We start from the raw sequence: 27,022 nt of genomic DNA, 5'->3' as shown, positions 1-27,022 counted from the left end.
TACACTCTGAAGTAAATTTCAAAATTTAGAGGATCCAAATCCTATAAAAATTGATATCAACGTTTTTTGCAACGAGTTTAACTCATTTTTTTCTTGCTAATGATACTACGTTAGCAATTCTAATGATTTGGCAAAATTAATTAATCATTTTTTAGTTAAATTTTTTTATAAATTAAAAGAAAAATTCTTATTTATTATATTCAATTGAATCATAACATACTAATTAAATACAATCAACATATATTAAAAATACCAGAATAATTATAAAAATTTGTAATTATAAATATTCAAATTTTACAACTTATACATATTAAGATTCTTACTATTATATTATTTGATTTATTTATAAATGCTACATAAGACTCTTACTACTCTTCAATCTTTTAATCTCTTATACTAATTGTCAAAAACTTCTCCAAATATAAATTTGACACATCTTTTTATCAAGAACATTCAAATATATTATGACTATAAAGTTAATTCATAATTTTTTATTATATTTTTGGTATTTTTCATTCTCATTTATTCATTTTTCTTTAATTATTTTACAATTCAAAGAACACCATATCAGAAAAACAAAGTATAATAACAAAACAAATGTAAAATAAAAACAACAAATAAAAATGTAACTTTATATAACTCTAATATAAAAAAATTTATACTTTTTTTAAAAATAAATAAATTAAAATTTTTAAAACAATAAACTAAATTTTAATTTGCATTATATTTTAGTTAAATAATTATATAAAATTAAATATAAATTATTACATAAATATTTTGTAAAATACTTTTAATATAAAACATTTCAAATTTAACAGTAGTGCATTGCACGACTCTCCCTCTAGTTTTAATTAATGTCAAAAGAGTAGTATTTTAGATAAGGCTTAGATAGATTGTGTCTTGGTACTCATTCAAGTGCTTCTTCCTTCATTGACAATTTAACGCAACCTTGACAGTAGGAGACTGCCATGCTCCCAATTGGTTCAAAGTGCATGATATGATGCCATCAATTTTATTTTATTGATTTTGGGTTACTTTAAATCATTAGTGTTGATGAGAATCAAGTGAAGTGATTCATGCAAGGGCATAATTGGCTTGGTGAATGGCGAAGCTTGCATTATGTGGTTTGAGGCAGTTAGTCTTACCAAGCTAGGAAGAAATAGGAGGGTGTTATTGAATTTGCAATTAAAGGAAATTAAATATTGTAACTCTCTAGTGCAAGGCATGGATATTAGTCATTATGATTTAGTAGTTAATTCATTATTTCGTTTAAATAAGTGTTTGAGGTTTAAATTTTATTTTGTACGTGTAAATCTATTAGTTAACGATAAACTTTTAATTGAAACTTAATTTTACGACAAACTAGATCTTAACTTGTTGGATTAGAAAATATTATAGAAAAAAAATAGAAATAATTTGTAATATGACATGATATCACGGGAGTAATTATGATTTCATTTCATCTTAAGGGAGTTCCATACTTCCATTAGTATACTTCCATTAGTAGCGTGTACACGCAAGAATAATAATGGAGATGACACTGCTGATCTGCATGAACTATACAATATTTAATTGTTTTTAGTTCACGAGTAATTGATAATCTTATGTAATATTACCTAAATGCACGAGTCACAAGGCATGAATTTTTGTGTCTAAAGTGCAATGTCAGAATAATCTGCTTACGACTGCATTGTTGGATTGGAACTTCAACTCATGCAGAAGAATCAAGAATAATGCGTTTTAATTTTGGTAAAAACTCCGTACAATGATCTTTTATGTCAAACTAATTAAAAATTATTAATTATCAACTTGACATGAAGATAAGGCTTTTAGTTTTTTACTTAATCTTGGTATTTGAGCAAGGGATTTTATTTTGCGGGTAAACTTGACATTTATGTATTCTAACAGATTATTAAATTGCTTCCCATGTTTGTCTTGAAATTATTTTTTTTTCTCTCATCAAATTAAGACGGGTATCTTTAAGTGACACCATTCAACACTCTCTTTCAATTTCCATCAGCTTCAGCGTTGTAACAAGAATATTAATAGTACACAAGCGTTCTACATTAACGAGGGTTTATATCTTCAACCTCAAAAGGGAAATGAAAATTTCTTCAGCTTTTGCCTGCATTAATTGCAGCCATCACAAAGTCTTCACACCGAGTGAACCCGCCGGACAACACGTCCGCTAGAACGCCGACTATGTCAAAAGCCTCTTGCAGATCATCGGCAGAATTCATCTCTTCAAGCCAGGACAGCATCTCCTTGGGGAACCCGAGAAGCTCTTTCACATTCAATAACCGTTCTTTCATCAACACTTCCCAGCCTTCCAAGTTGTTACTTTCATCCTCCCCTTCTGCCGATGACGGGCCTTCAGTCTTCATGGGTGCCGTGCTCGCCAACTTCTTGACCTTGAAGAAATGCTGCAGCTGCTCAATCAAGCCTGTGTAAACAAGCATTGGACGAATGATCGACAAAAGATCATCATTCTGTTTCTGTTCGGATTCCGCTGTGGTGCTTTGGTCCATGCTTCCAGTCTCCGCAGAAGCTGATACAGATGATGCTGGACGAGTTGTTGACCGACCATGTGTGTGCTGCAGATATGCATGGTAGATTCCTCGCTGCAGGAAAGCACGGCGGTGCTGCCTCCAAGACTCGTAAGACTCCGAGAGGAGCGAGTTCACCATCATGAATTGGACAGTTTCTTCTGTCCCCAATGCAGATTGAGTGCCAGGTGGAGAAGAGGGTCTTGTCTCTGACGTGGAAGAGGTTAGATATGCTGATACAGCCCTGGCCATGGTCCGTCGTTGTGAGGAGCTTCCTTGATCAAGGAGATGTCGTGCCATTTGAATCATGAACGGAAGGAACCGAGAATTGCTTTCCTGTCCGCCACCGCGGCTATCCGCACTGAATGATGCCCCTGTTGCAAATCGAGCTAACATCTACAAAAAGGAGAAAATAACATGAACATACGTAAAAGTTATATTAGAATGAAATTAGCGTAAAAATAAGTTTACATCCTTGTAAGAAATATTTGACCCCGTTAAACAGGTTATCTAAATGAATCAATCATTCACATCTATCGTAAACAACATTCTTTAAGAGGTTTTTCCCTTTAAATCTTTGTCCGTCAGACTTTATCGTTTGATAACAAAAAGGAAGACAATGATGAAGCCGAATAACATACCAGAACAATGTCGTACGTTAACAGGCGAAGTCTACTTCCATCAGCACGCCCAAGAGCATTAAGATTGTCCCAGTACTGGTCGACATATCGCACATACTGTGAGAGTGGAACAGATGGACCTCGGACAGGGAATAAAGAATTACAGAGAGATTCGTTGTTTCTGAGCATTGCCCCATCCCACTCTTTCTTAGGATTCCTCAAGCCAGCATCTGCTCTTTTGGCCTCTTGATGGCACTGGAAATGAATAATATTGAAGTAACTTACAGTAGTGTAAACACATTCACCACGAGCACTGCCAGAAGCACCTACGCCTAGATTCACACGCTTACTATATGAGTAAGCGCCCAGCAAATCAGTGGGTCTTAAAGTATATCCTTCCCGGCATACCATGCATGCCAATCCATCCTCCTCCTCCTGGACATCTTCTAAACCTTCAAGAAGAGGCCGGGAAACAAGAATGCGCTCACCTCCATCTGCAGACAGCTCTTGACGCATTCCAAGGCCCTGTTATCGGATGAGAAAGTAATACGATTCAGCACGGGACAAATATGGAAATTTTAACTCTATCAATAGCATTAACACTGCTGTAGTAGTATAATCAACCTTTAGTAAATTGAACTCTTAGAATGTAAAATACCTGAAGCAACTCCTCTCTCTTGCGCAAAGCCCGGCGCCTCATTTCATCCCTAGTCGCATGTCGCAACTTACTAACCTTCTCCTCTAAGAATCCATCTCCTTTACCCTCCTTGTTAGATAAAGTGTCCAACAAATTTTCAGCCCTTGCCCCGATTTCATTTTCTCCTGAAACCCCTTCCAAGGCATGCAACAAGGGTAGGATACCTTCTTCATCGATACATATTTGGGTAAGTAGATGCCCCATTGACAAACCTCTCAACATAGACAATATAAGGGGGACAGATGGTAGTGTTAAACCCTGTGCCCATTCATCCTTATTCTTAAATCCAGCTTGCCCCACATCAGGAAAACTGTCTTTCAAATGTCTCATTGCAGCTTTAGTTATACCCTTCTCTAGGATCATGCCCTTTAATCTCTCTCCACAGGAGCTTGTCTTTAGTGACTCTGAAACCCTAACAAAATTTTCCAGCGTAAACCTCTGCTTTGCGGCTTTCTGAGCAACATTATCATCCTTTGGATTGTTCAAATATTGTTTCTGCACATGGTCAAATGCACCCCAATCCTGTAAATAAGGACTAAAATGCTGGATAAGAGCTTCCATTGCAGCAGGTTCCCCATAAGTCAAGTAAGGCAATATTCGAGCAACCATCTCTGTGTTCCTCTGTTGTTTGTTTGATTTCTTGAGGCCTGATGGATGCGATAATCTCTCCAAGAACATAAGAACTATCTTTTTGGCTTGTTCACCTGTACCAGATTCTTCATTAGTGACAGTTAGTCCACCCTGTGTGATGCTAATATTGTCACTTTCATTTGCTTCTAATGTCAGGCTTTCAACAATTAAAAGTATGCCTTCAGCTGGCTCCATGGCATCAACTGAGAAAGCTCGCCTTGCCGTCTCAAGAAGTAAACCTAAAGCACCTAGCTTTAACAAGGCTCGTCTGTTTTCTCTAATTTTGCAGCAGTACATAAGAAGATTAAGAACTGCTACCAATTGCTCCTGATTGGCCTTGAAATCATCTCGCAGACGCTGTACATTAATGGAAAAGAGAGTTAGTTATATTATCAATCTTGCTGCCAAATAGGAGTTCAACCAAAAACAAATGAATAAGCTAGGCAAACCACATCAGTTTTCTTTGAAGTAATACAAAAGAACATAATCCTCTCAACCTGAATCATGCCCAATAATATCTCCAGTCCACCACATTCCCGAACAGCACCTGCTATGGCAAATTCGACCTCTGGATCCAGAGACTCCTCTCTATCCTCCTCCAACTCTTTAATCATAGGCTCAGTTGCTTCACCATCCAATCCCTGAAAATCGTTATCATAAAAATTATAATAAATTCAACCAAAAAGTGTGATAAATGAGGGAATCAGATATTCAACAAATGCAACAAACCTGGAGTCGATAAGTCACTGTCATAGGTGGGCATTCTCTAGATGAGGTGGCAGCATTTGGGGACAACAAGTTGGAATTGGCCACATTAGAAGACTGACTTGATTTCTTCCAGACTTGCTCATAGACTTGGGCTATGCTCAAATCAAGAGAGATGATATTCCCAGCAACTAGCAACTCCATTCCATAGTCATCCTCAAGAAGGCCTAACAAATCCAACTGATGGCAAATCTTGTTCTTAACATCACGCATTAATGGCCCAATTTCAGAACTGGAATACGGATTCTTAGTCATTGATCCCCTGATAAACTCTTCTTGGGTATGCGCCTTGTTTAGGACCAACAAATATACAGGCTCAGGTTTGGAGGGGCAGATCAGGTTGCAAAGCTGCTCCAATATAAACTGCAAATGAAGGAATAGATCAGAATAAGTTTGAAATAACTTTATTTGTAACCAAATTGAAACTTCGTTGTAAACTTGTACAGAAAATTGCCCCAAGTGATTAGAGGAAACAAGCTATAATGGTTAGAGAAATGAAAAATAAAATCCATCCATACCAAACAGGTACGCCCCTTTCTCTCTTCCCCGTGTATTTGCAAACCATTGATGCAGGCCCTAATGAATTGTCGCTTGTTGTCACTGCTTTCTAGCAGGAGGCTATCCAAAAGATCTTTCAAGAGCCGATTGCAATCACTAATCAACTTTGTCTTTTGAACTATCAAACCTCGAATAACAATAAGGGCTTCAAGAATTTCAGAAAGTAAGTTGTCTCGCATGAATCTGTAATAAAGATCTAGATTAATGAGAAGATTCAAAACCAAAATGTTACAGGTAAATTGCCACATCCTCTTCACACTTTAAGAAAGAAAGCGTTCAATGAAAATAATTCAATCCTTTCTTTACTAAGGATAATTAATTATTAATTAGAAAATATACTCATATTCCTTTATATGACAGCATAAGCATTAGGGGAGAGACAGTTTAACATGGTTCAAAGCCCTCCATAACCAAATGGTTGAGAGTTTGATCATTGCCACCTTATTCTTATAAGAAGCTGAATTTCAAAAAGGCAGAGTGCACTTATATTCACAATAAGCTCTTGTATGAAAGGTGTCTTCATATATACACACACACACACACACATATATATATATCCTCCACTTAATATCTTAACTTTTGAGGTAAGTGATTCATGACAGTTATATTTTAACTAAAAATATTCAAATAGCAATCATACCTGGATCTGACGTTTGGAACCTCAAAAAATTTTCCAAGAAGCTCGATGAGTTTATGAAGGATAAAACCCTGAGATATATCAATATGTAGACTCCTTTCCAAAGACTCAACATTACTCACTTCTTGGGTAATTAGAGTACAGATTGTACGCAAACAACCCTGAACAGTAAAAAACAAACGAGCATCCTCTGACTCTATCATCTTGAATAGTAACTCAAAATATTCTGCAGCACTTTCTCCAGCAAAAAGTGTTGCAGGTAACAAAGAAACCACTAGGTTCAGCAACCGATATTGTCTGGATGAACTTTGAGAGCAAAGCAAGCTTATCAGCATACACATCTCTGATCTAATGGATTGAGAACAGGCACTCAGAACAAGCTCTTTGACCCATGATCCCAACTCAAACACTGATAAGTCACTTTTAGCTACTTTACCAGTGCGACGCTTCCACCGTAGAGCATATTTAAGTGCCAGATAGTCATGCCTTTGGGGTCGTGACCTCTGGCCAATACCTTTGACTGCCTGTGATACTTTATATTGCCTTCTAACAAAATCAAGATAAGAAGCTCCCCTCTCCCACTCAGAATAGCTCAACAACTGGATATCTTGAGCCTTAGGTGTCACGTCCCAATTTCTTTCAGAGGAGTCTGGCAATGTTTTGGTCCCACTGACAGAGACAGCACCAGTCAAGGATCCTGATACATTTTGATTACTCTCATCCTTTACCTTTACAGTAGACTTTGCAAGGCCTTGCTCTTTGTCTAGTGTCTCAGGCTTTGGGGGGGTACATGCCTGAGATATGATTCTCAGACATGGAAGAATGACATGCTCAGAGATGGCAGGATGCTTGGCACCTAACTTGATGGAAGAAAACAGTAACTGAAAAACAACACGTAGCCTGGATTCCCAGAACTCATCAGCTGAAGAACACACCTCAGAAAGTAATAGCAACTCCTCACGTGTAGTCACAGCAATGTCCATCGAGCGATGATGCTCAAGGCAGTACAATACTTTCTTTTGTATCAGATTGTTCAATTCACTTACTGCATTCACGTCACCTTCAGATAAAGAACAAAGTACAGCCCTTGCTTGTACACGAGCAGCTTTAGGACCTTGATGAATGTTATTCTCAAATAACTCGGACAAAATACCGGCTGAAACAAGTTGTTTCTTAGAATTTGGATGCTTTGCCAACACCTGTAATAATTCTAGGCATTGTGTCACAAATGTTGTTGCGCAGCCATAACAATTATTTGGAGTTCTAGAAACCACAAATCTTGAAGCCACACTATTATCAGAATGCTTTTGGTGCAGATAATTCATCAGCACCTTGCGTAGCCCTTGCAGTGTCTGGACACTTTTGCTGACAGAATCAAAAGCTGCTTTGCACTTCTCACCATAGAGCACCCCAAGAAGAGCAACTTTCCTATTGATTTTACAAGATGGTCCGGGTAAAGACACCATCATTTGCTGCACAGAATCCTTTTGTTGCGAGTCTATTTCACTGTCACCAATGCTTGATACAATTTTAAGCAAGGGCTTTTTGAATCCCAAAAGTTGCTGGTATCGCCTATGAGCATTCTCTGACTCGGACTCTATTGCTGCTAGCCCCTTCTTCATATCTTCATCATTCTCCATGTTATCAAATGTAAAACTGGGTTTTGCCATGAAATTAAACTCAAACCGCCCATATTTGCTGTATCCACACTCATTGCATAAAAAGGAATCCAAATTCTCATAATTGATATTGCGACATTGCCTGCATTGATAAGCATTTTCATGACAATTGCCACATATACCATGCTTATCAGTGACAGGACGACTACAACGTGGGCACTGCAATGGCTCAAGAGACAATGCCTGAAGATTTTCATAGAAGGAATCTAGTTCAATCATAAAGTTGCAAGCTGTAATGGGAATGGGAAATTCCACTTTAAGTTCAGTCTGATTGAAAGCAAGATGACAGCTTTTTGCACGCTTCCACAAAGACCAGTTATTTTTCAACTCTGACAAGTCAGCAACTGGCCTGTTATTATAGTATAGATTCAAAACCTTCACCGATTTTGACTTTCTGGCATCATGAACATTCATTATCACAGTCTGAATTGTGTAGCTACCAGTGCATTTCACTATGATACGGTTATCAGTGAACTTTGTTTCAGATTTTAGAGATTCCAGCTTCATCCTGCTGTAAGGAACTTCAGGAGAGCTGCAGGCAACACAAGGTTCACTCTCAAGATAGTATCCATCAAACTCAACCAAGCCACTCAAAGTATTGTAAATGCGAGAATTTGGATGGTTAGCTAACAGCTCATTCTGTGAATGGAGTGTCTCAAAGATGCACTTAATTACATCAGGAGTCAACGATCGGTCCACAATTTCAGAAATCTGGTGTTTTGAACTAGTATCAGGGGATCTTCCAAGCAACCAAGTCACAAGTTCTGTGAACTCTACAATGTTCTGGCCATACATTGGGAGGAACTTAACTTTCTGCAAGAGGGCTGTTAGCAAAGTTTCTTTGAACATTGATTTGGCATGATGCCAAGCACCATATAATACGGATTTTGCCTCTGCCCGAACAGTGCTTGAATTCCATTCCAAAAGGAAACAATCTATGAACTGCTTTAAGATATTGCCACTCTTGTCAGTAAAGACCTCCACTGCAGCTTCCATATCCAAATACGACTTCTCTGAACCAGATTCAGCTCCATCTTCACCTTTCTTCTTCTTCTTTGATTCTTGAGATGTGATGCCTGATTTATTTGAACTTATGTCTCCATACTCTGTCTTTTGTGAAGTATGACCAACATCCTTTCCTGTGTAGAAGGCAAAATTGAGAAGTTTAAGAGTCTGAATAACAGACTCTTCACTGAAATAAAATATTCCATTCATCAGGAATGATAGAATATCTCCATGCCTTAAACAGTATTTCTGCCAGTTCCGAGGACGTGCAGCTGCTACTTCTGCCATAGTGGAAAGACACTTCACAATCTTGACACTTCTTTCATAAGGGATAGGGTTATTTTGGAAGCCACCAGACTTGTTTACATGTTTATAGAGTCTCTTCACTTCACTGGAGAACTGCCACGAGTCCCGCACGCTATAATAGTGAGACTTGCTCCCACAGAGGTGCAGGAAAAGCCTCCTGGCATATCTTCTCACAAAATTTGTATGAGGATTATTAATGTAACTGCAGAGAACATCCTGATACCCATCTAGCTTTAAATCCTTACCATATGACAGCTTGTGTACCTTTTCTTTTTCCCCGGTTTTGTCATGCTTTTCGGGCCGAACAAGGGTATACACCAGTCGGAAAGCATTCTCTAACAAGAGCCTATGGTAATCCATAAAAATATCCGCTCGATGTGCCTTGGCATATGAATCAGAAAAGAATGGTGAGAAGTTACCAGCTGGTAAATCTCTACGTACTGTGAGCAGAGCCCCACAACCAGGCCCAAGATTATTATGCACATCATTATTAACAGGAGATTTGAAAACATGTACAAGCTGCTGCAATATATCCATCAGATAATTTACAAAAGCTTGCTGCCTAAGAGAATCACAGGCTCGAAGAAGCTGTGTTGCAAAATCATTCTTCTCTTGCTCATCTGCTGAAGTCTTAGCTGTAGTTGAAGCAGTTGGTGGAAAATCAATTACATTCTTATCATGCATATCCACAGCTCCACTCTGTCTTGGCATGGAACCATCACTACCAGGTTGATGCCAGTTACGAAGCATCAATGTGAAAAACATGAAGACCAATATTGCCACTTCACCAAATGATGATCGAGTTCTCGCTGCAAATGGCCTATCAAGATTTATCTCATCCAAAAACCACTTGATTAGTTTCTCTAAATCTAGGCTATCTGGCTTTGAGCTGCCTATAAAAGGTCCACCCACAGCAGATGACAACCTGTAGAAAAGCTGCATAACAGGTATTGCTTGGATTCCTGATGTTGTATCCATCCACCCTTTCAGTTGTTCCAGAAGCTCAGAGAGAAGTAAAGAATTTATCTCCCGTTTTGAAGCAGAAATTGAGACAGGATCGGTCAAAGAAGCAGCAAATTCTCCAGAATCATTGGGTTCCAAGACATGAATTGATGGAGAATTCTGCATAGTTCTCTCAGCAGATACGGCTAACAGATTTGGGTCAGTAACGTCATCTGATGCAAAGTGAAATTCATTGCCATCCCCAACTGAATCCACCTCAATTGGAATTGCTGTCATCGGGTGATCTCTAGAATGTGGTGGAGGAAGTCTGTCTGCATCTAGTACTTCATAGCAAGCCTCACACAAGTCAAAATCAGGACAGACAGTACAATGCCATCTTCGCCTGAGTATAGGCACAGTAGAGCAGCCATCACAACAGTATTGAACAGATGAGGTAATAGTGTCTTCTTCTATCATGACTGGGTTATTTCCACTACTTGTATCAACAGGGCCAGGAACCGATGCTACACTCTCATTGACATCATCTGTAGCTAACATCGTCTGCTTAGGAAAAGGGACCTGAAGCAATCTTGAAGATATGGCCAAACTGAAAAAGAAATGTATCAGATCCTTAACAATGATGTGAATTTCTTCTTTTACTCCCCCCCGGCCCCGCAGAAGAAATCCCTTGTAACAATTTTCTCAAAAATACAATGACCAAAATGTCCAAATATACCTGCTAGCAGTCTGGACAGCCTCGTTGGACGAAAAGAGAAGCTTCTTGAGTAATACAACAGCAGGTGCCACAGAGCGCACTCCTGCATCATTTCCATGAAGAGCCAAGCATTCGGCATAGCAATAAATAAGTTCAACTGCAGACATAACAATGTTGTTCATGGTTTGTGTGTCAGGCTGCTCAAAATCCAAAATTCCCCATAGAACTTGCATTAGTGCATCCACCACTTCTGATCCTACACCAGCAGCAGCATAATATTAGAACAATAACAAATAGAAAACGAACACTTACAACAGGCAAGACCATTCTATTTTCCCTGATTTATAGCAACACCAGTGTCTTCAATCGTTCCAGTAGGAGGATTCTAGATATATCTTCTGATCCTGGAAAGATTAGCGAGATATATCCAGAATATTCTAACATTAAAATGTGAATCACATAGAATCGAAGTAAAAAAAATTGCAAGAATAAGCTTAAATGATGAGGGAGCACATAACTGCATCAAATTTCAACAGAACTGAACTACAAAGGATAAATTTATTCTCTCGTTCTTCTCCTACTGTTAATCCACCAGTTCAGTCGCAGCCGCAGTATCATACAAATGTACCACTTGAAAAGAAAATATATAATGTCCTAGTAAACTTATTGCGTAAAAAGTCAACAGCTAGATATTAATGTCTAATGTCTTGCAATGTGAAAGATCCTCAAGCAGGATCCCAAGAAAAGGGAAGGTGGAAGTAAATCAGAAGAACAGGACAATACCATTTGTCTCCAGAAATGTTGCCAAATTAGAACGGCGTTGCAATGCAATCTTACAAACTGCACGCAACTGGGTAGTGAACTCTTCAATGATCCAACTTCCCGCAGAACCACCAATCCCAAGCTTTGATGATAGTAATGAAGATGATTTCACTACTCCAAGAAGCCTCATTGTATCTTTAACCTAATCAAAGAAGAGTCTAGATACATCAACATGAATGAACAAACTCATTCATTATATAGAAGCAAGAGAAAGTAGATATTACTTGGTGGTATAACTCTTTCTTGGGGAAAATGGCCTGTAATACACAAGAAGCTGAAGCCTGCAGTATTGGCTCCCGATCACTCTCAAATATTGTTTCAAGTAATTGCCTACACTTGAGTTTGCCTAGCTCTGCCTTTGCTTCTTCCAGCCTTGAGCAACTCTGTTGCCTACATGATGAATAAAACTTGGCAATTAGCTTAAGCCCATCTCCTAGTACCTGCTCCTGAATGGGAGCAGACTGCATTGAACGGCGCTTCTTCCCAGATCCAGCAACTGCTGAATGTGACCCAAGTACTCTTGCTTCCATATCCAAAACTGCATCCATTTTCTCCTTCCAACCAAATTCATCCTTAGCTCGGCCATAAACTTCAAGCGAGTCTATTCTGGGAAGTGTAGAGCCATTAAAGGTTGAACCAACTGAGATTGTAAATTCTTCATCAGCAAGCAGCGACTCGGCAACAGTAAATGGAATATCATACCAGGACCTCATTCCTTCATCTAATTTAATAACCCTCTGGAAGATAGAAATACTAGAAGGTATGTGACTTGCTGATGTGTTACCAACATGAACTCGAAGACCAACCATGACTATATCAGGGTTTGAATTGAAGACAGATATCTGTGAAAATGCATATAAAAGAGAAAATTTAGGAACAATCACGATTGAAAGACGCAGAACATCAAAAGCAATTAATATGATTGCAAATAACCGATTGCCACCATGTAATAGTTTGAAACAGAGAGAAATAAAAAATTTATAAGCACAAAATATAATAAAAGAACCTACTAGCTTGAATCATTTTTTACCATGCCATACATTTTCCCATTTCCCTTATCATGCACAAAAGTAAGAGAAGCCATGCAATTACGGAAAACAAATTCCAATAAGTATTCATAACTTGGAATAAACTTGAGACCTAGAAAAAGCACCTCATAATCTTATACCTTAAAGCTAAAGAAGACAACTTAAAATGAAAAGACGGCATCAAGATCTAAGATTTCAGACACAAAAATACACATCTATAATTGCATGTCAGAGACAACACACTCTACACTACAAGAATACACACATTTTCAAGAATATCATTAAAACTTGGGACATGAGAAACACGTCAACTTCAGGAAGATTTAGTTACAAAGAATAACACCAAAATATCATGCAAAATCTTAGATCATTTACAAGAGTATACATAGTCTAGTCCACAGCATTGTTATGTCTATTCTAAAATAACTAAATAAAAAATAATTTTAAAAATATAAAACAAAGCATGCCACAAAACAAACACTAAAACAAAGCTACTTAGAGTAGCAGCCAAGCCCGGCCAATAAAAGATTCTCACTGAAAAAACAGTAATTCAAAATAAGTAGTTATTACCTTAAAACCTGCAGGGCTCGGACTTTCAAGAAAACCATCCTCATTCACCAAGCTCTGTTTAGCTCCTTCAAAATCTCCATTTCTAATGGCATCACCACCCAGTTTCACATCCGGTGTAATGCACACAGTCTTCTCAAAGAAATCAAGAGGAAATTCAGGATTTGTACCCGCATAGGCTTTATTGAGGATACCAGAACCCAGTTTCTTAACTTTTTCAGATGCTGCAATCGCGCCAGCATCAGCACCTGCTGGAGCATGTGAATATATTTGAAGGCTACCATCATCATGTAAGACAAAGCAGTGTATTTTATCTTTCGACAGCGGCTTGTATGCAGTCATACCGACTATAGGTGAGGTGGAACCCATAGAGTGCCGCATACTCTGTGCAAGTATTTCACATTCCCCCATTGACACGGCAAGTGCAGTATTGGATTTCACAGTTGACAAGCATACAAACAATCCACTGCCAGCCAGAAGTTCTTTCCAATGATGTACCCCAGCAGGCCGCAGCTTACTTTCTAACTCTTCATACACAGAAGACAACTCAACAATGGAGGATGCATCAGAGCTGGGCCGACCTATCAATGTGGTACCATCTTGAAAAGATATGAAGAGTAGCTTATAAGTTGAAGAGAAATACAATGATGATCCCTTTGAATGAATTTCCTTTCCCAGAAGTTGCACATGTTCTTTCAGTGGCATAGACCCAACATTTCCTTTGACTGGCAACTCTAACCTGAAAATGTATCCATTTTCTGAAAGAACTATAAGAAACATTCTTCCTTGAGAAGCTGGATAAAGAATGGCATCCACAATCGTGTCATTTGACAAAGTAAAGTAGTGCATTGGACTGATATTGTCTAGGGACAGATCATATATCTTGACAAATCTGTTGGTCACAACCATCAATTGAACCTGTGAGCCAGGAACCCAATCCACCCGTCTAATATATGCCCCTTGTAAAGCAAGTTCAATGGCCAGCCGGTCAATCACTTCTCCACGATGATTCAACGTAAGAACCTGGCAATCCTCATAACCAGCTACAACCAGGTAATTCTCAACAACAGGATTGAACACCAGTTGTACGATTTCAAAGCGAATAATGTTTTTGGAAAGAGGTTTCAGATTAGTCTTGTCAGCAGTCACAGGTGAAATGGTGGCTTGACCAATTAACTGTCCAACATCATATATAGCAACTTTATCACCTTCGCCAACAGCAAGTCGACCTCGTACACTAACACTCAGCAAAGACTTCACGAGAGAACCACTCGCCAGATGGGATTTAAGCTCCTTGGCATTTGAATAATCAACCTTTATCTTAAGATCAAGAGATCCACCTTTATATGCTTTCTTCAATTGCAGGAGATCTACACCATGAGAAATCACCTTGTCTTCACCCAAACTGATTTTCTTATCCTTAGAATGGTGAGACTCTCGTCTGCTAATTATAAGTTGCATCAAAGAGGAGCAAAGATTGAGCACATGACTTTCAACATCAAGTTCCTCCATTAATGACGGAATATCTTCTTGAAGCTCTTTTGGTATAGATAACCTAAGCGAGTTATCAATATCTGAACTGTTGTCGTCTTCAAATTCCGAATCACTATCTGGCAGCTGATCTCCATCCTCGGAAAAGGGTAGAAATGACTGAAAAGCGTTGGAGCCACGAACAGGTGCACCGCTGTCTCCAGTGAATTTCCGAGGTTTCAGGCACTGACAACTGCTACCTCTAACACCCCCAGCTCCGCAATCACAAAAGAACCGGCTTGAGCGTGAATAGACAACACGATGACCCCGATGACACACCTTTGCACAGACTGAACAGCAGCCTTTTGATACGGTTAGGTCACATGTATAGCAGAAGTACCAATGCTGCTCCATGAAATTGCTGCCACTAGAAGTGAAGGTGCAAACTTTAGAGGCAAGGGCCCTTTCACTACTAGCATCCTCTTCATCTTCCTTATCTATGCTCAGAACCTCCCCATCAGAAGTTGCATCATCCTCGTCCTCGTCAACAGAAGTTGCATCACATTCAAGCGATGTTGATCCCCCTTCTTGATTGGCAGAAAGAATAAATGTGTCCGAGTTCTTTCTGGATCCAACTGGTCGGGCAGACACATGCCCTATCCCAAGACTACTGCTAGATGAACACTTTTTAGTTGTTCTTTGAAGTGAAATTTTACCAGATTTACAGTCACTTAAGACAATTTCAATAAAGCCAAATAGAAACTTCAATCCTGGAAGCAAATTTTCATTGCCTACCAGTTTATCCATCAACACAACAGTCCTCTTCAAAAGCTGTTTCATTAATGACTCTCCTCTTGAAATCTGAACAATGAAACTAAAATATGATTTTGCTGCAAGTATATCAAATTGCAAAAAAGCAGCATCAAGTGACAGCAGCAAAGAATTAAAAATATGATGTTGCAACTCTTTGGATTGTTCCGAGGTTGGTGATAGAAGGCACAGAATAAAATTCATTGTTGATTCCCGTAGAGAAATGGAGGTCCCCTTTGCACAGATGCCAGTATCTAATTTTATTATGCTTCCTAAGAGCCTCTTCTCCAACCACTTAGACACCATATGTACATCTCTTCCAAGGAATTTCCTTTGTATTCTCAGCCTGAGATCAGGAAATTGCTCTCCAGATAAATGATCCACAAAGAAATCAAGAACCTTCACATTCACAGATTCAGAGTAACAGGTATCCAGCGAATCAATTAGCACTAAACAGTCACCATTATGCAATTGCAAATGCCTACTGATCTGTCCAGGCACATTTTCAATACCAAGATAAAAGTGAAAAACAGCAGACTTTGAAGGGTCTTTCCTCGTGCCACTCAATATCTCAATAATTCTGCAGATTATCCATTCTTGGACACTGTCATGACCTTCTCCCCTAGAATTAATGTCTTTCAGAAACCCTTCCATTTGCTTCATTAGAATTAAGTCAGCATAACTTGACCATTCCAGTTCTGCACCTATGCTTTGATAAACAGCATCACATTTCCCATGAACACTTTCAAATATCCTATCATACTTGATAATCATTACAGCATCAAGAATTTGCCCAAGAACTTCGATGTCCAAATCAACCTTTCTCCCTGCTGTTATTCTAAACAACCCATCTAGGACACAGATAATTCCTCTTATGCTAAGAGCACAAGAAAGCAAAGTAGCACTAGGAGTAGAAAGATGACAAGGAAAGCCATGCAACATGCACTCCCAGTAGGCCTTAGGAAGAACTCCTGAAGCTTTTTTATCAACAGCAGCATCCAACTGTGATATGAGGCCAAGGACAGACTGAAGCTCACCTTCATTACAGCCACTCCTCTCAAGCAGCTCATCCTGCAGGCTTTTGTCAATTCCAGTATGTTTCATGAGCAAGAATGGTGAAAAATCAGAAGCCGGCTTTTGTTGGTAACTAAGGCTACCAAGAAAAGCTTTCTGATGGGCTTGCAAGTACTTGTCCAACAAAGATGAGAGCGCACTTATTAGACATGCAAATTTACCAGACTCCACCAGGGAGGAAATCATGCTCCCAGCCAGTTCAACATATTTCTCTTCCCCAAAAGCATTCTCAGTCCAGCTAAGGCCCTGTACTGAAATCGCTTTGTCCATGCAATATCTCAAGATGCCAATATGAGTGAAGGAGAGCACTAGAGATAACCACATTCCAGTTCTGAGGAAATCCCAACCTAATTCTTCGATACCTTCTGTCTGGGGAAGAACATTTAACTGCTGAACCAAGGTCAATATAAGATTTTGAGGGAATCCAATGGCCTCTGGATCACCCAAAAGTGAATGGCTGAAGTGGAAAAAATGCAACATATTGGACAGATCCACAGAGTTGTCGCTACTCCAAGATGGAACTGAATGGTCTGCTTCAGAAACTACATAAGGAATATCCCAACAAAGGCTGAAAATATATCGTTCAACAATTAAATCCTCGACAGTAGCAGCCATTTTCTGTCCCCAAAATCCCAAAATCTGTGAAAAAGTAACATGTATGTCCTTCCAATTAAAATTTAAGATGTCGATTGCCAAGTCATCTCTACCAAGTGAACCAGAAGATCTAGAAACATCAATTAGTTGACCAATCAAGCTACTAACATTCATGTCCTGTCCAAGAAATCCACCAGCAACATTTCTTAGTGCAGTTAATGACCAAGATGAGAGGTGATCATTCATCTTATTCGGAATAGATGATGCAGATAGCGTTGCTTCCCTTAACTTAGACCGCACATCAACAAGCAATGATGACGGACATTTCTGTTGATGAAATATCATATGACGTAGAACTAGGATCAGTCTTGACACCACCAAAGCCCAACATGTTAACAGCGAACTGTTCAAATCCAGTACCTGCTTAGCAACTTCTTGGAGGTTTGAAAAGATTAAGTTCGCCATTGATGCCTTTTCTAGTTCAGAAGACAAGTGAAATGCCATGAGAACTACCTCAATGTGAAACAACGAGGGAAGAGTTCCAACAAGGTCATCAATACTTGGGCATTTCCTAGAAACAGACTTCACTTTCTCACAAACAAAGGAAGCATATCCTTCACAAATCTTGTTTCTCAGCTTACTACCAGCAGAACCAACACTACAAAACAAAGTGTGAGTGAGCAAGGTCAGCGTCCGATCATTATAACTGAAGGCACCATTTTCAACAGTAAGCATCTTCTCCAAAAGATAGTCTTCAAGGAAATCATTCAAAGCATGGTTTGTGAGAACATTGTGCAAAATATCAAAGCAAAGCTCATGGACATGCCCGATCCTTCTGCCTTCGTGAGAGGGAGTAGAAGTATCAGGCACATTTTCTTCAGAACAACAACCCTGACAATTGAGTAAGGAAAGCAAAATATCCATGTCCGCAGTACTGAGCTTTTTGCAGGCATCCTCATAAAGAGAAGGACTCCATTCAGGAGAAAAGATGCACGTTTTAAGAAAGTTCAAAAGTTCTATGGCAGCTTGAATTGGGAAATTCTGATAGTTGGTGCTAGAAACTGAAGCAGTACCAGGTTGTTCACATCCATCTGTAGACCCAACAGAACGTGCAGTCTCAGAGAAAAGATCTCCAAAAAGGGCCTCATCTTCATGGCATACTGCATTTTCTTGTTCAGATGCTCCAGCAACTTTTGAAAAACTAGAACATGACCTTTCAATTTTTGGCTTTAACTTCAACCCTTCAGAGTGAAGGAACAAAGCAAGTTGCATCAAGTTGCCAATCCATAGGCTTGATGCAGGAAATATAAGCTTCAAAAGCTCTTCAAATGTGTATTGCTTCAGCAGAGGAACTGACTCTTGATAAACAAGGCATGAAGGGGAGCTATTTTGTGAGTCAGTGGAACTGCTAAAGAGTTCTACATTGAAGTCTTTCCAATCAAAAGAAACCTGCTGCCTTTGTCTCTTCAAATCATTGATGAGTTTTAACATGTAAAGAACAAACCGGGGGAAGTATGATAAAGGGGGTTTCAAATTTGTTGCAGACTTATCATATGTCCAAAAAGAAGAATCCAAACTCTCCAACATAGATGCTATAATACAAGCTTCAATATTCTGCACAATACTGCTACTACCAAAAATAACCTGCACATTGTGAAGAAACTCTTCCACGACCATTAAAATAATGCTCTCAAGACTTCCCTCAATGATAGCATATGTATTCACAAACTCATGTTTAACTCTAAACAAATTAGACAAAGTATCAGCAAATGAGGCAATAGCCCTCACCAATGATGCATCATATTCTACATACAAAACATCCTTTATGAGACTTCCAAGGATCTTTAATATCCTCAAAATGAGAGACAGTCTCTTCCTCAAATTCTGGCCTACTTCCTTATCATCAGAAACATCATTGATTTTAGCTAGTTTACTGCACAGCAAGATCAAGCGTGGAGTGCATTTTCCATGGACAACTGCCGAGTGCTGGCATAGAAAAACAAAACTACTGAGATGTTGATAATCAGTCAGTTCACTGGATCCTGATTCATTCCTATCGTGGAACACAGGTTCAGAAGCTAAAGTCTTTAGAAGCCACTCCATCGATTTTTCTTCCTTTGAGCATCTGAAGCCTTTTGCATATTCAAAAACGTGAAAATATAAGCATGTGGTTAGTTTATTGGAACAACTATGAGCAGAAATACCATGTGAAAACAACAGAGTGATCCTTGGGCATTAACATGATACCTTCTAAATGGTATTTTCTGTGATCATCCATGACATATCCACTACAATCATCAACAATTGGCAACAGATCTACCAAGGCACTTGCTGGTTGTGATGCGTCCGCTAAGATATTCATCTCATCAACCAAAGCTATCTCTAAAAGATGCATTATGTTCTGCAAATGTTACACAAAATGAGAAGCACAAAAAGAAACCATCAGTCTAGTAAAATAGAGCACATGTTAAGACACTAAGTCCCATCAATTTAAGCTACAGCATAGCGTTCGTTGTTCTAAATGGAAACTAGAGATTGTGCATTGGTATAGGAAATGTCAGAAATATTAAATATACAGATGGAATATGTCCAAAATCGATCATGTTGCCTGTAAGTAAGCAGTTCAAATTATTAAATCAATGCTTTTTGGTGGAAATTTATTTTTTCCATTTTTAAAATTATTTACCTATGAATTTCATAATTGTTAACTTATCTTACCTGTTTCCTTTTAAACTGACTGCCAAGTTTTTTTTTTTTTTTTTTTTGGGGGGGGGGGGGGGGGTTGAACAGTAAATTGTAAATATAAAGCGAATACCAATGACAAGATGGCGGCAAAACTCTAACCAAAAACAGAGGAATCCCCTTCATTAGTATCCCCCGAAAAAAGGAAAAACAAAACAAAACAAATGGTAAAGCATTGGGTGCCCCATCTATGCAATCCAATTCTAAAATGCACATGCAATCAGTTTTGAGGGGTAGGCTCTCCCTTGTGTTGCAGCATCCAATCTCTTCTGTCTATATTTTATTTTCTAATTTGTATTGGAAACACTTAGTTGAATCTATTAGGTTTTTAAAATGCAAAAGCTTTCATAATATATTGAGAGTGCATCTCCAAAATCACAATTTTGCTAAGTCATTAGATAATTATGTAATAAATCGTCAAATAACCAATAAAGGAGAATTAATGAAACAGAATTCTACAACAGCGAGAAAAAGGAGGGGGTGGGGAGGCTGACGTAAAAACGCTTAAATTAGTTCAGCCATTCTTGCTGGCAATTAACTTGAAATCTAATAAACACTAATTTCATCAAAACTTGCAGACCCCGGAACATCAGCTGAAAGCTACATTTGCAAAGTAAAGCCATACGTACCTGAACAAGTCCTAACTCGTTATCATCGTCATCCAATCCAGATTTCTCTAAATAGCACACGGCGAACTCCACTGACTGCTGCACAATCGCAACCAGTATCCCTTCCGCTTCCTCCACTATACCACATAAGATAGCAACAAAAAGAAAATAGATAGAAGAATGAATCATCTCGAACAACTTTCACTATTTTGCGAATTCGAAAGCAGCATATTGAAGCTACAGCAAAGAGAATCTCTCTCTCTCTCTCTCTCTCTCTCTCTCTCACACACACACACACACAAAAACAAACGCAAGCTCCACTACAAGCTCAGCTAACTACTATAAAAGCGAAACTGGCAACAAACTCTAAAACCGAAAGAGGCAACTACCGATGTTACTACAGCGAAAAGGAATAAAGAGATCGAAGTAACTAAAGAGTGTACCTGACAAAGATCGAGAGGCGGAAGCGATCGTGCATGCGAACGAACAAATCGCCTGAATCTGCGAGGCGTTCCACGATTGAAAGCGCAAGGAGGAGGAGGCGCCGCCTGTAGGCTCGACGCCACGGCGGAGGACGGAGTAGAAAGCGGTGAGCCCTGACCTGATCGTGTCATCGGACCGGAGCTTCTGGAGGAGCGACTCGCCGGAAATCGACGGCAGCTGCTGCGATTGATCGGAGAAGAGAGCCTTGGCAAGGTGTTTGAGGCTCTCCGCCATAGCCACGTCAGCACTTCAATCCAGAGAGAAAATGAAGAATTGTAGTGTGTGAAATGATTGATTGATTATTTGTAATAGAGACTAAGAGTGTGTAGAGTGTTTCAAGGGTCGAAAGAAGGAGAGAGAGGGTTTAAGGCCTTTATATATAGCGAGGTGTAGGCGGTGAAGGAGAAAGTGAAGTGAGTGATGGAGTCGTCGAGTGTGTTCAGGAAAATTTACTGGGGATTGCTTTGCCCCCAAGGGAGCATTACATTCTCAGAAATGGGTGATTCTCTTCCTTATTTTTTTTTTCCCCTCTCTTTTACATTATTCCCCAAAAAATATGAAATATTTATGCATAGTGCTATTTTTTACAACTAAATACATAATAAATACATTAAAAATTTAAGGTAAAAACTCAAGTGAAGTTGACTTCACGTGAAGTTCATACTGAAAGTCGTTAAATAATTTGACTATGACTCTCAAGTATCAACTTCACGTGAAGTCGACTGCATCTGAGTTTCCACCAAAATTTAATTGCGATGATGTTACATGACAAATTATTTTAGTAAACAAATTTAACCAAATTGATCTAATAGCTATTAAAATAATAAAAATTAATTGAAGAAAAAATGCATAAAAAGAAAAAGAAATACTCTAATTAAACTTAATTATAAAAATAATTTGTTTACTTAATATTTTTTATTTAATTATATTTTTCCTATAAAAAAAAATTATACAGTAACTTTAACATCTATCAAATGTTAATTAAATCCAAAATTTAGAGTAAGTACTTTCTTTTTCACATTGCATTTATCTATTTCTCGAGCAAATTAAGGAAATACGGATAATTTAATTTATAGTCGCGCTAAAGTAATTTTTCTAATTTTATTTTAATTTAATCATGGTAGTTGCATTATTATTGCATCCCATTGAAATTCCTAATAGTATCAAGAGTCAGCCATTGGAAAGAAAATAGATGTTTGAAAATAATTTAGGTTAATCACCTGCTATTCCTAATAATATCAACAGTAGGCTATTGGAGACAAAAAGTAATAAATGTTTGACAAAAATAAACTTTCTAACATAACACTTAGAAAATCATTTAATGGAGTTTCGTATTTTTTTACAATATAAACCAAAGTTCTGAGAACTGAACCAGTTATCAAACCGTTCTAATCACTGATTTATTAATTTATTGGTTCAACCGGTTTAATCGTAGTTTAATTAAAAAAATCGTTTTAAAATAAAATAATAAATAAATTATAAGGTACTTTATACAAGTAAGCTTATTAAAAATGGCTTTGTCTTTGGTGGGAAAAGTATTTTCCAGACCTTGATAGACCAAGTAAAAAGATGCTAATTCAATGGTTAGGATTGCATCCGTACAACAAGTGTTAAAAATTCTATGTTTGGTTTCCCACGGTATCCGCGGCAGGTCAAGGACTAATCCGTCGCGGTACTGAGCTCCATTTAAGGGTCAAAATTTAATGAATTTGCAACCTGGTTCAATATGGTTTGGTTAGACCAATTATTTAAAAACCGTTTTTGAAAAAATTGATTATTTTTTTGGATCAGCTATTTTTTCTTTTAACATGGCCTTAAAACAATGTAATACAAATCCATATTAATTACTACCCATATTTTAATGATCAAACACTACATATTTTAATCAAACACATATTTTCCTATACAATTTCTTCTTTCATATTGAAATATGATTTTTTTTTTCTGAAAAAACTTGACGAAGCAAATGAAAAAGAGTTTATAATAAATCCCAAGTGATTTAATTTATCATTTTTAATAGGAACAACAATACATATTATAAAAAAAAATTAGAATAATAAACAATACACAAAAATTACAATGATAAATTTTACAATATCAAACAAAAAATATTCTATAATTGTTTTAATATTTTCAGTATTTTTTTATTTAGTATTATTTTGGACGATAACATTTTATTACTTATGACTCTATTATTATGTATGATCAAATTTTTATTTATTTTGTCATTTTTAATAAAATCAATAATTCATATTATAACAAAATTATAATAAAAAATTTAATAAAAAATCAAAATATAAAAGAAAGTATTAAAAATGATAAAAAAAAATTAGGGAGAAAATTATTAAAACCAATAATGATCAACAACAAACCTAAACACACGTCAAGTGTGCAAAAGCTACAATTTCTTGCGTCAAGTGAACGCGCTTTTAGGATACAAAATTATATCTACAGTTCAGAGAAAAAAAAAAAGTAAAGTTGCCAAACATCTCAACGTGTTTGCCAAACTCACCCTTAATAGTAATAGTGCTTCAAAAATCATAGTGTCTTGTTTGAATAGAATGAGTACATCAGATAACGGAATTCCTAAAAATTTATATACCAACATAATCCACAAAATACTAGTCTGATTAATTAAAAAAAAATAGCAAGATTGATCAGCTTCAAGCTTCGTCGTGACATCGGACCTGCAGTATTGTGACTAGCTCAATTAAGATGACCTCGAACACCCCAACACCTTCGGGCTTGAAGTCAGGGTTGTTTGTGTTCCCATCTTCCTCTGGCTCTGAAATTTCACCAATTTGTTTATGTGAATCGCCTCCCAGCACATCAATTGCAGGCACATTTGATTCAGGGAGACAATAATCTTGCTGCTGAGTAACCTTATCGAATCCTCTGTCTCCTCCATATCTCCATTAAATTTCAAGTACTGAAAAATGGCAGCTAAGGATTTCAGTAGTAGCCTCCACTTACACCCCACTTCACAGATAGAAACTGCCTCTTTCATACATCGAACAGCCATCGAAAATTTTTTTTTGTGGAATATATCCAAGCAAGAATATAGCACATTTACATGAGATTCAAGCACAAACAAAATGAACCATGCGCAGATTAATTTGTACACTCACGTTGTGAAATATGTAGCATAGGCACTCAGGCATGAAGCAAACATTAGACGCCTCACCCCAGATGAGAAGGTACAAGCCCATATAAAGCAACTTCCTCTGTTGCACCTCTTGCTGACCTTGAGGAAGTCTATATAAGAGAACATTATAAAAGTGACCATTAAATTTTATGAGCTAATAAAAGAAGCACAAGTGTTCACTGATGCATATACTGTTATGCCTCACCGTAAACTATGTTTTCGTCCCAAGAATTTGCACCATTTTTTATAATTCTTAAAAAGCTTTTTCATCACTTCATCAACAGCACGATCATCAAGCTGCAATTCATTCAAATAAAATAAAATACAAATAAAAATAAAAATAAATTAATAGAAAGAAACAGCAGAATAAAAACTATAGGCCAAAGCCAAATGCAAGACAGGTACGTGCCATGTTTAGAGGCTCAGGTTTAGGGTGTAGCCTTATATGAGAATTAGCAAGAAGCAGAATCAAATGCTCTCTCTGATTCCTGACGTTGTCCCTCTGCACACAAATTTACCATATGCAATAAAAATTTAAGCAGATTATACAAAAAAAAAAAAAAATGTAATGAATAATAAATCATTCTCCTCTAGCATTGCGTGTTGGTCAAAATACATGCCTGGAAACCAAACATGGCTTTAAGCCAATCAAGCAAGTCTAGGTCTCCTGTTCTCTGTCTTTGTTGCTCGAAAGAACTAGGCCAGTTCAAGCCTTGTGTGTTCTATAGCGCAGAAACAACAGCTTTAATCTAATAAGGAAAGAAAGTCCAAGAACTCAGTGTAATCCAAATAAAACACAGATAATCAACAACGAAACTTCACTACCAACAGAAGCAATACCTCTTCAAGTTGCATAATGGGTAGAGTATCCTTTCTCAGACATCCAAAATGATACCTGCAAACACGGTTCATTTTCACAAAGATCCCAAAACTCAACCCAGAAAAAACATAGTGTCTTACTATCTTATAACATTTGAATCGCATTTTACAGCTAGATCAAGAGTTCGTAGCTAAGAGTTCTGCCATCCTGAACACACTGCTCGAGAATCGTAACCCTTTTCAATGTTTATCAGGCCTGATAAATCATTGTCACCCTTTTTCACAATTACCAGGTTCAAATCAGAGAGGTTATTGAATATGGAAGAATCAAAACACAACACACAAGACTTGAATGAATGCTCTAATCTGAATAAATCAGGTTGGGGACAAGGTTTACTGATTTCATTTTCACTAGCAATTCTCAATCTGAATAAACATGTGAGATGTCCAAAGCATGTCTAATTCAGTATCTTTAGTAAAACTATATTGCTTTAATTTAGATGTCCAAAGCAAATAACAAACCTATTCTTTCCCGTATGATTTTCTCCAGAGCCTCCAGTTCAATGAACCTCCTCTGTGGCCTGTGAAAATGCTGCTCAGAGTAAAATTTGTGTCACTTCTTGAAATCATCCTTCATCTACAATCATTTGAACCAAGCTAGATACATAATTAAATAATTTATCAAAAGCCTAGAAACCAACAAAGAGATCAGACTATAATTTTGAGCTACTTGAATATTTAAGAAATTAGATTCTAAACTTTAAAGTAAGCACAAAAAAACAAAGAAACATGAGTGATAAAAAATTAAGAATTTAAAAACCCTAAATTGAGGAAAAATGTGAAAAGATGTAAAAAGACCTAATATGCACTGATAGATGGACTTGGCCATGCCGGACTTGAAGACGAGAATATGGAGACGGCACTCGAGGAAGTTCTCGACAGTGAGAGAGAGAGGATGTAATCGAGCTTGTTCTGCGTCTCGTCGAGGAGGTCGTAATGGAACATCCTCAGAGGCTTGGGCGTTGCGACCAGATCTGGAGAGGCGATGAACTGCGGTGGCGACGGCAACGACGACGGCGAGGCGAGCTCTCTCTCCTCTCTGAATCTCTCTGTTTTGCTCTTCTCTCAGATCTCCTCAGCCAGCGGCACTGAGTCCACGCCCAAACTGTGCTCCGAGTGCTTCACATCCGCCGGAGCAAAAGCAGAACAAGCGGCAGAACTTGCCGGAGAAGACGACGCAGCGATGACACCGTGCAGATCTCCTCCACCATGACGCGCCGTTGGTGCTTTCTTGTAATAAGAAATTCTAAACTTTTTTCAAATTCCTCTCAACCGTTATTCTGCTTTATTTGTGAACCAACCCATGCATTTTTTATTATTTAAATTTATAACCTGGTCCTTCAAGGTCCAGATTATTCTTTCCCCACTGAAGAAAGCTCCATTAAAAATATGCAAAACTCTAAAAACATGAGAAAGTACCAGTTGAAAGTTCTCGATTACAATTGTTACCAAATATATATGTCCTTTATATAAGGCTAAATTTTAATGGAAAAGCATCTTATGTGCAATACATCATAGAGGTGACATTCAATAATTTTATTGACTTGAAGCTCATTAAAAAAACAAATAAAAATTAAAACTCCTTGATTCTTTGGCAACCAAATGATTGAAAAGATAAGTGAACATAGACCAAATATGCAGGGGGTTGAGCACTGACATTTTGGAAATTAGCAATACTCAACATCTAAAACAGAGAGAAC

The 27,022-nt window shown here is 37.8% G+C and overlaps 2 protein-coding genes across 4 annotated transcripts; both read right to left on the bottom strand.

Moving 5' to 3' along the window:
- Positions 1-1,978: 1,978 nt before the first annotated feature.
- On the bottom strand, positions 1,979-21,772 carry LOC112744647 (auxin transport protein BIG). Its single transcript, XM_025794329.3, has 14 exons — positions 21,259-21,772; positions 20,837-20,952; positions 19,713-19,866; positions 13,521-19,597; positions 12,147-12,764; positions 11,884-12,064; positions 11,122-11,356; positions 6,457-10,992; positions 5,777-5,999; positions 5,223-5,621; positions 4,991-5,134; positions 3,825-4,850; positions 3,188-3,691; positions 1,979-2,942 (listed from the first exon to the last, which is right to left on the bottom strand). The coding sequence occupies exons 1-14, from the start codon at positions 21,530-21,532 to the stop codon at positions 2,115-2,117; spliced, it is 15,315 nt and encodes a 5,104-aa protein (XP_025650114.1). The 5' UTR covers positions 21,533-21,772; the 3' UTR covers positions 1,979-2,114.
- A 1,883-nt stretch (positions 21,773-23,655) lies between these two features.
- LOC112744646 (callose synthase 5) lies at positions 23,656-26,260 on the bottom strand. 3 transcript variants are annotated; one of them, XM_072215222.1, is made up of 8 exons: positions 26,121-26,260; positions 25,785-25,854; positions 25,284-25,338; positions 25,064-25,165; positions 24,853-24,945; positions 24,649-24,740; positions 24,427-24,553; positions 23,656-24,227 (listed from the first exon to the last, which is right to left on the bottom strand). In XM_072215222.1, the coding sequence occupies exons 3-8, from the start codon at positions 25,296-25,298 to the stop codon at positions 24,009-24,011; spliced, it is 648 nt and encodes a 215-aa protein (XP_072071323.1). In that variant the 5' UTR covers positions 25,299-25,338; positions 25,785-25,854; positions 26,121-26,260; the 3' UTR covers positions 23,656-24,008. The 3 variants fall into 3 exon arrangements, with proteins under 3 accessions (XP_072071323.1, XP_072071322.1, XP_025650113.1); XM_072215221.1 differs by having other exon boundaries at positions 25,284-25,537; positions 25,785-26,127; XM_025794328.3 differs by having other exon boundaries at positions 23,656-24,292; positions 25,284-26,127.
- Between the last annotated feature and the right edge of the window lie 762 nt (positions 26,261-27,022).

The sequence above is a fragment of the Arachis hypogaea genome, chromosome 14, assembly GCF_003086295.3.
Source record: "Arachis hypogaea cultivar Tifrunner chromosome 14, arahy.Tifrunner.gnm2.J5K5, whole genome shotgun sequence".
NCBI lineage: Eukaryota > Viridiplantae > Streptophyta > Magnoliopsida > Fabales > Fabaceae > Arachis > Arachis hypogaea.
Note: the sequence above shows the minus strand (reverse complement) of the source record. Positions and strands in the feature narration are given on the sequence as shown.

Excerpts from the sequence above, each read along its gene's own strand:
- LOC112744647 (XM_025794329.3), bottom strand. The coding sequence starts at position 21,532 with ATGGCGGAGAGCCTCAAACACCTTGCCAAGGCTCTCTTCTCCGATCAA. Across the intron at positions 20,953-21,258 it reads CGCCTCTCGATCTTTGTCAG|TGGAGGAAGCGGAAGGGATA; the intron begins GTACACTCTTTA and ends TATGTGGTATAG. Across the intron at positions 12,765-13,520 it reads CGAGCCCTGCAGGTTTTAAG|ATATCTGTCTTCAATTCAAA; the intron begins GTAATAACTACT and ends GCATTTTCACAG.
- LOC112744646 (XM_072215221.1), bottom strand. The coding sequence starts at position 25,427 with ATGCGATTCAAATGTTATAAGATAGTAAGACACTATGTTTTTTCTGGG. Across the intron at positions 24,554-24,648 it reads GGACGAAAACATAGTTTACG|ACTTCCTCAAGGTCAGCAAG; the intron begins GTGAGGCATAAC and ends TCTCTTATATAG. Across the intron at positions 24,228-24,426 it reads TATGCTACATATTTCACAAC|TACTTGAAATTTAATGGAGA; the intron begins GTGAGTGTACAA and ends GCCATTTTTCAG.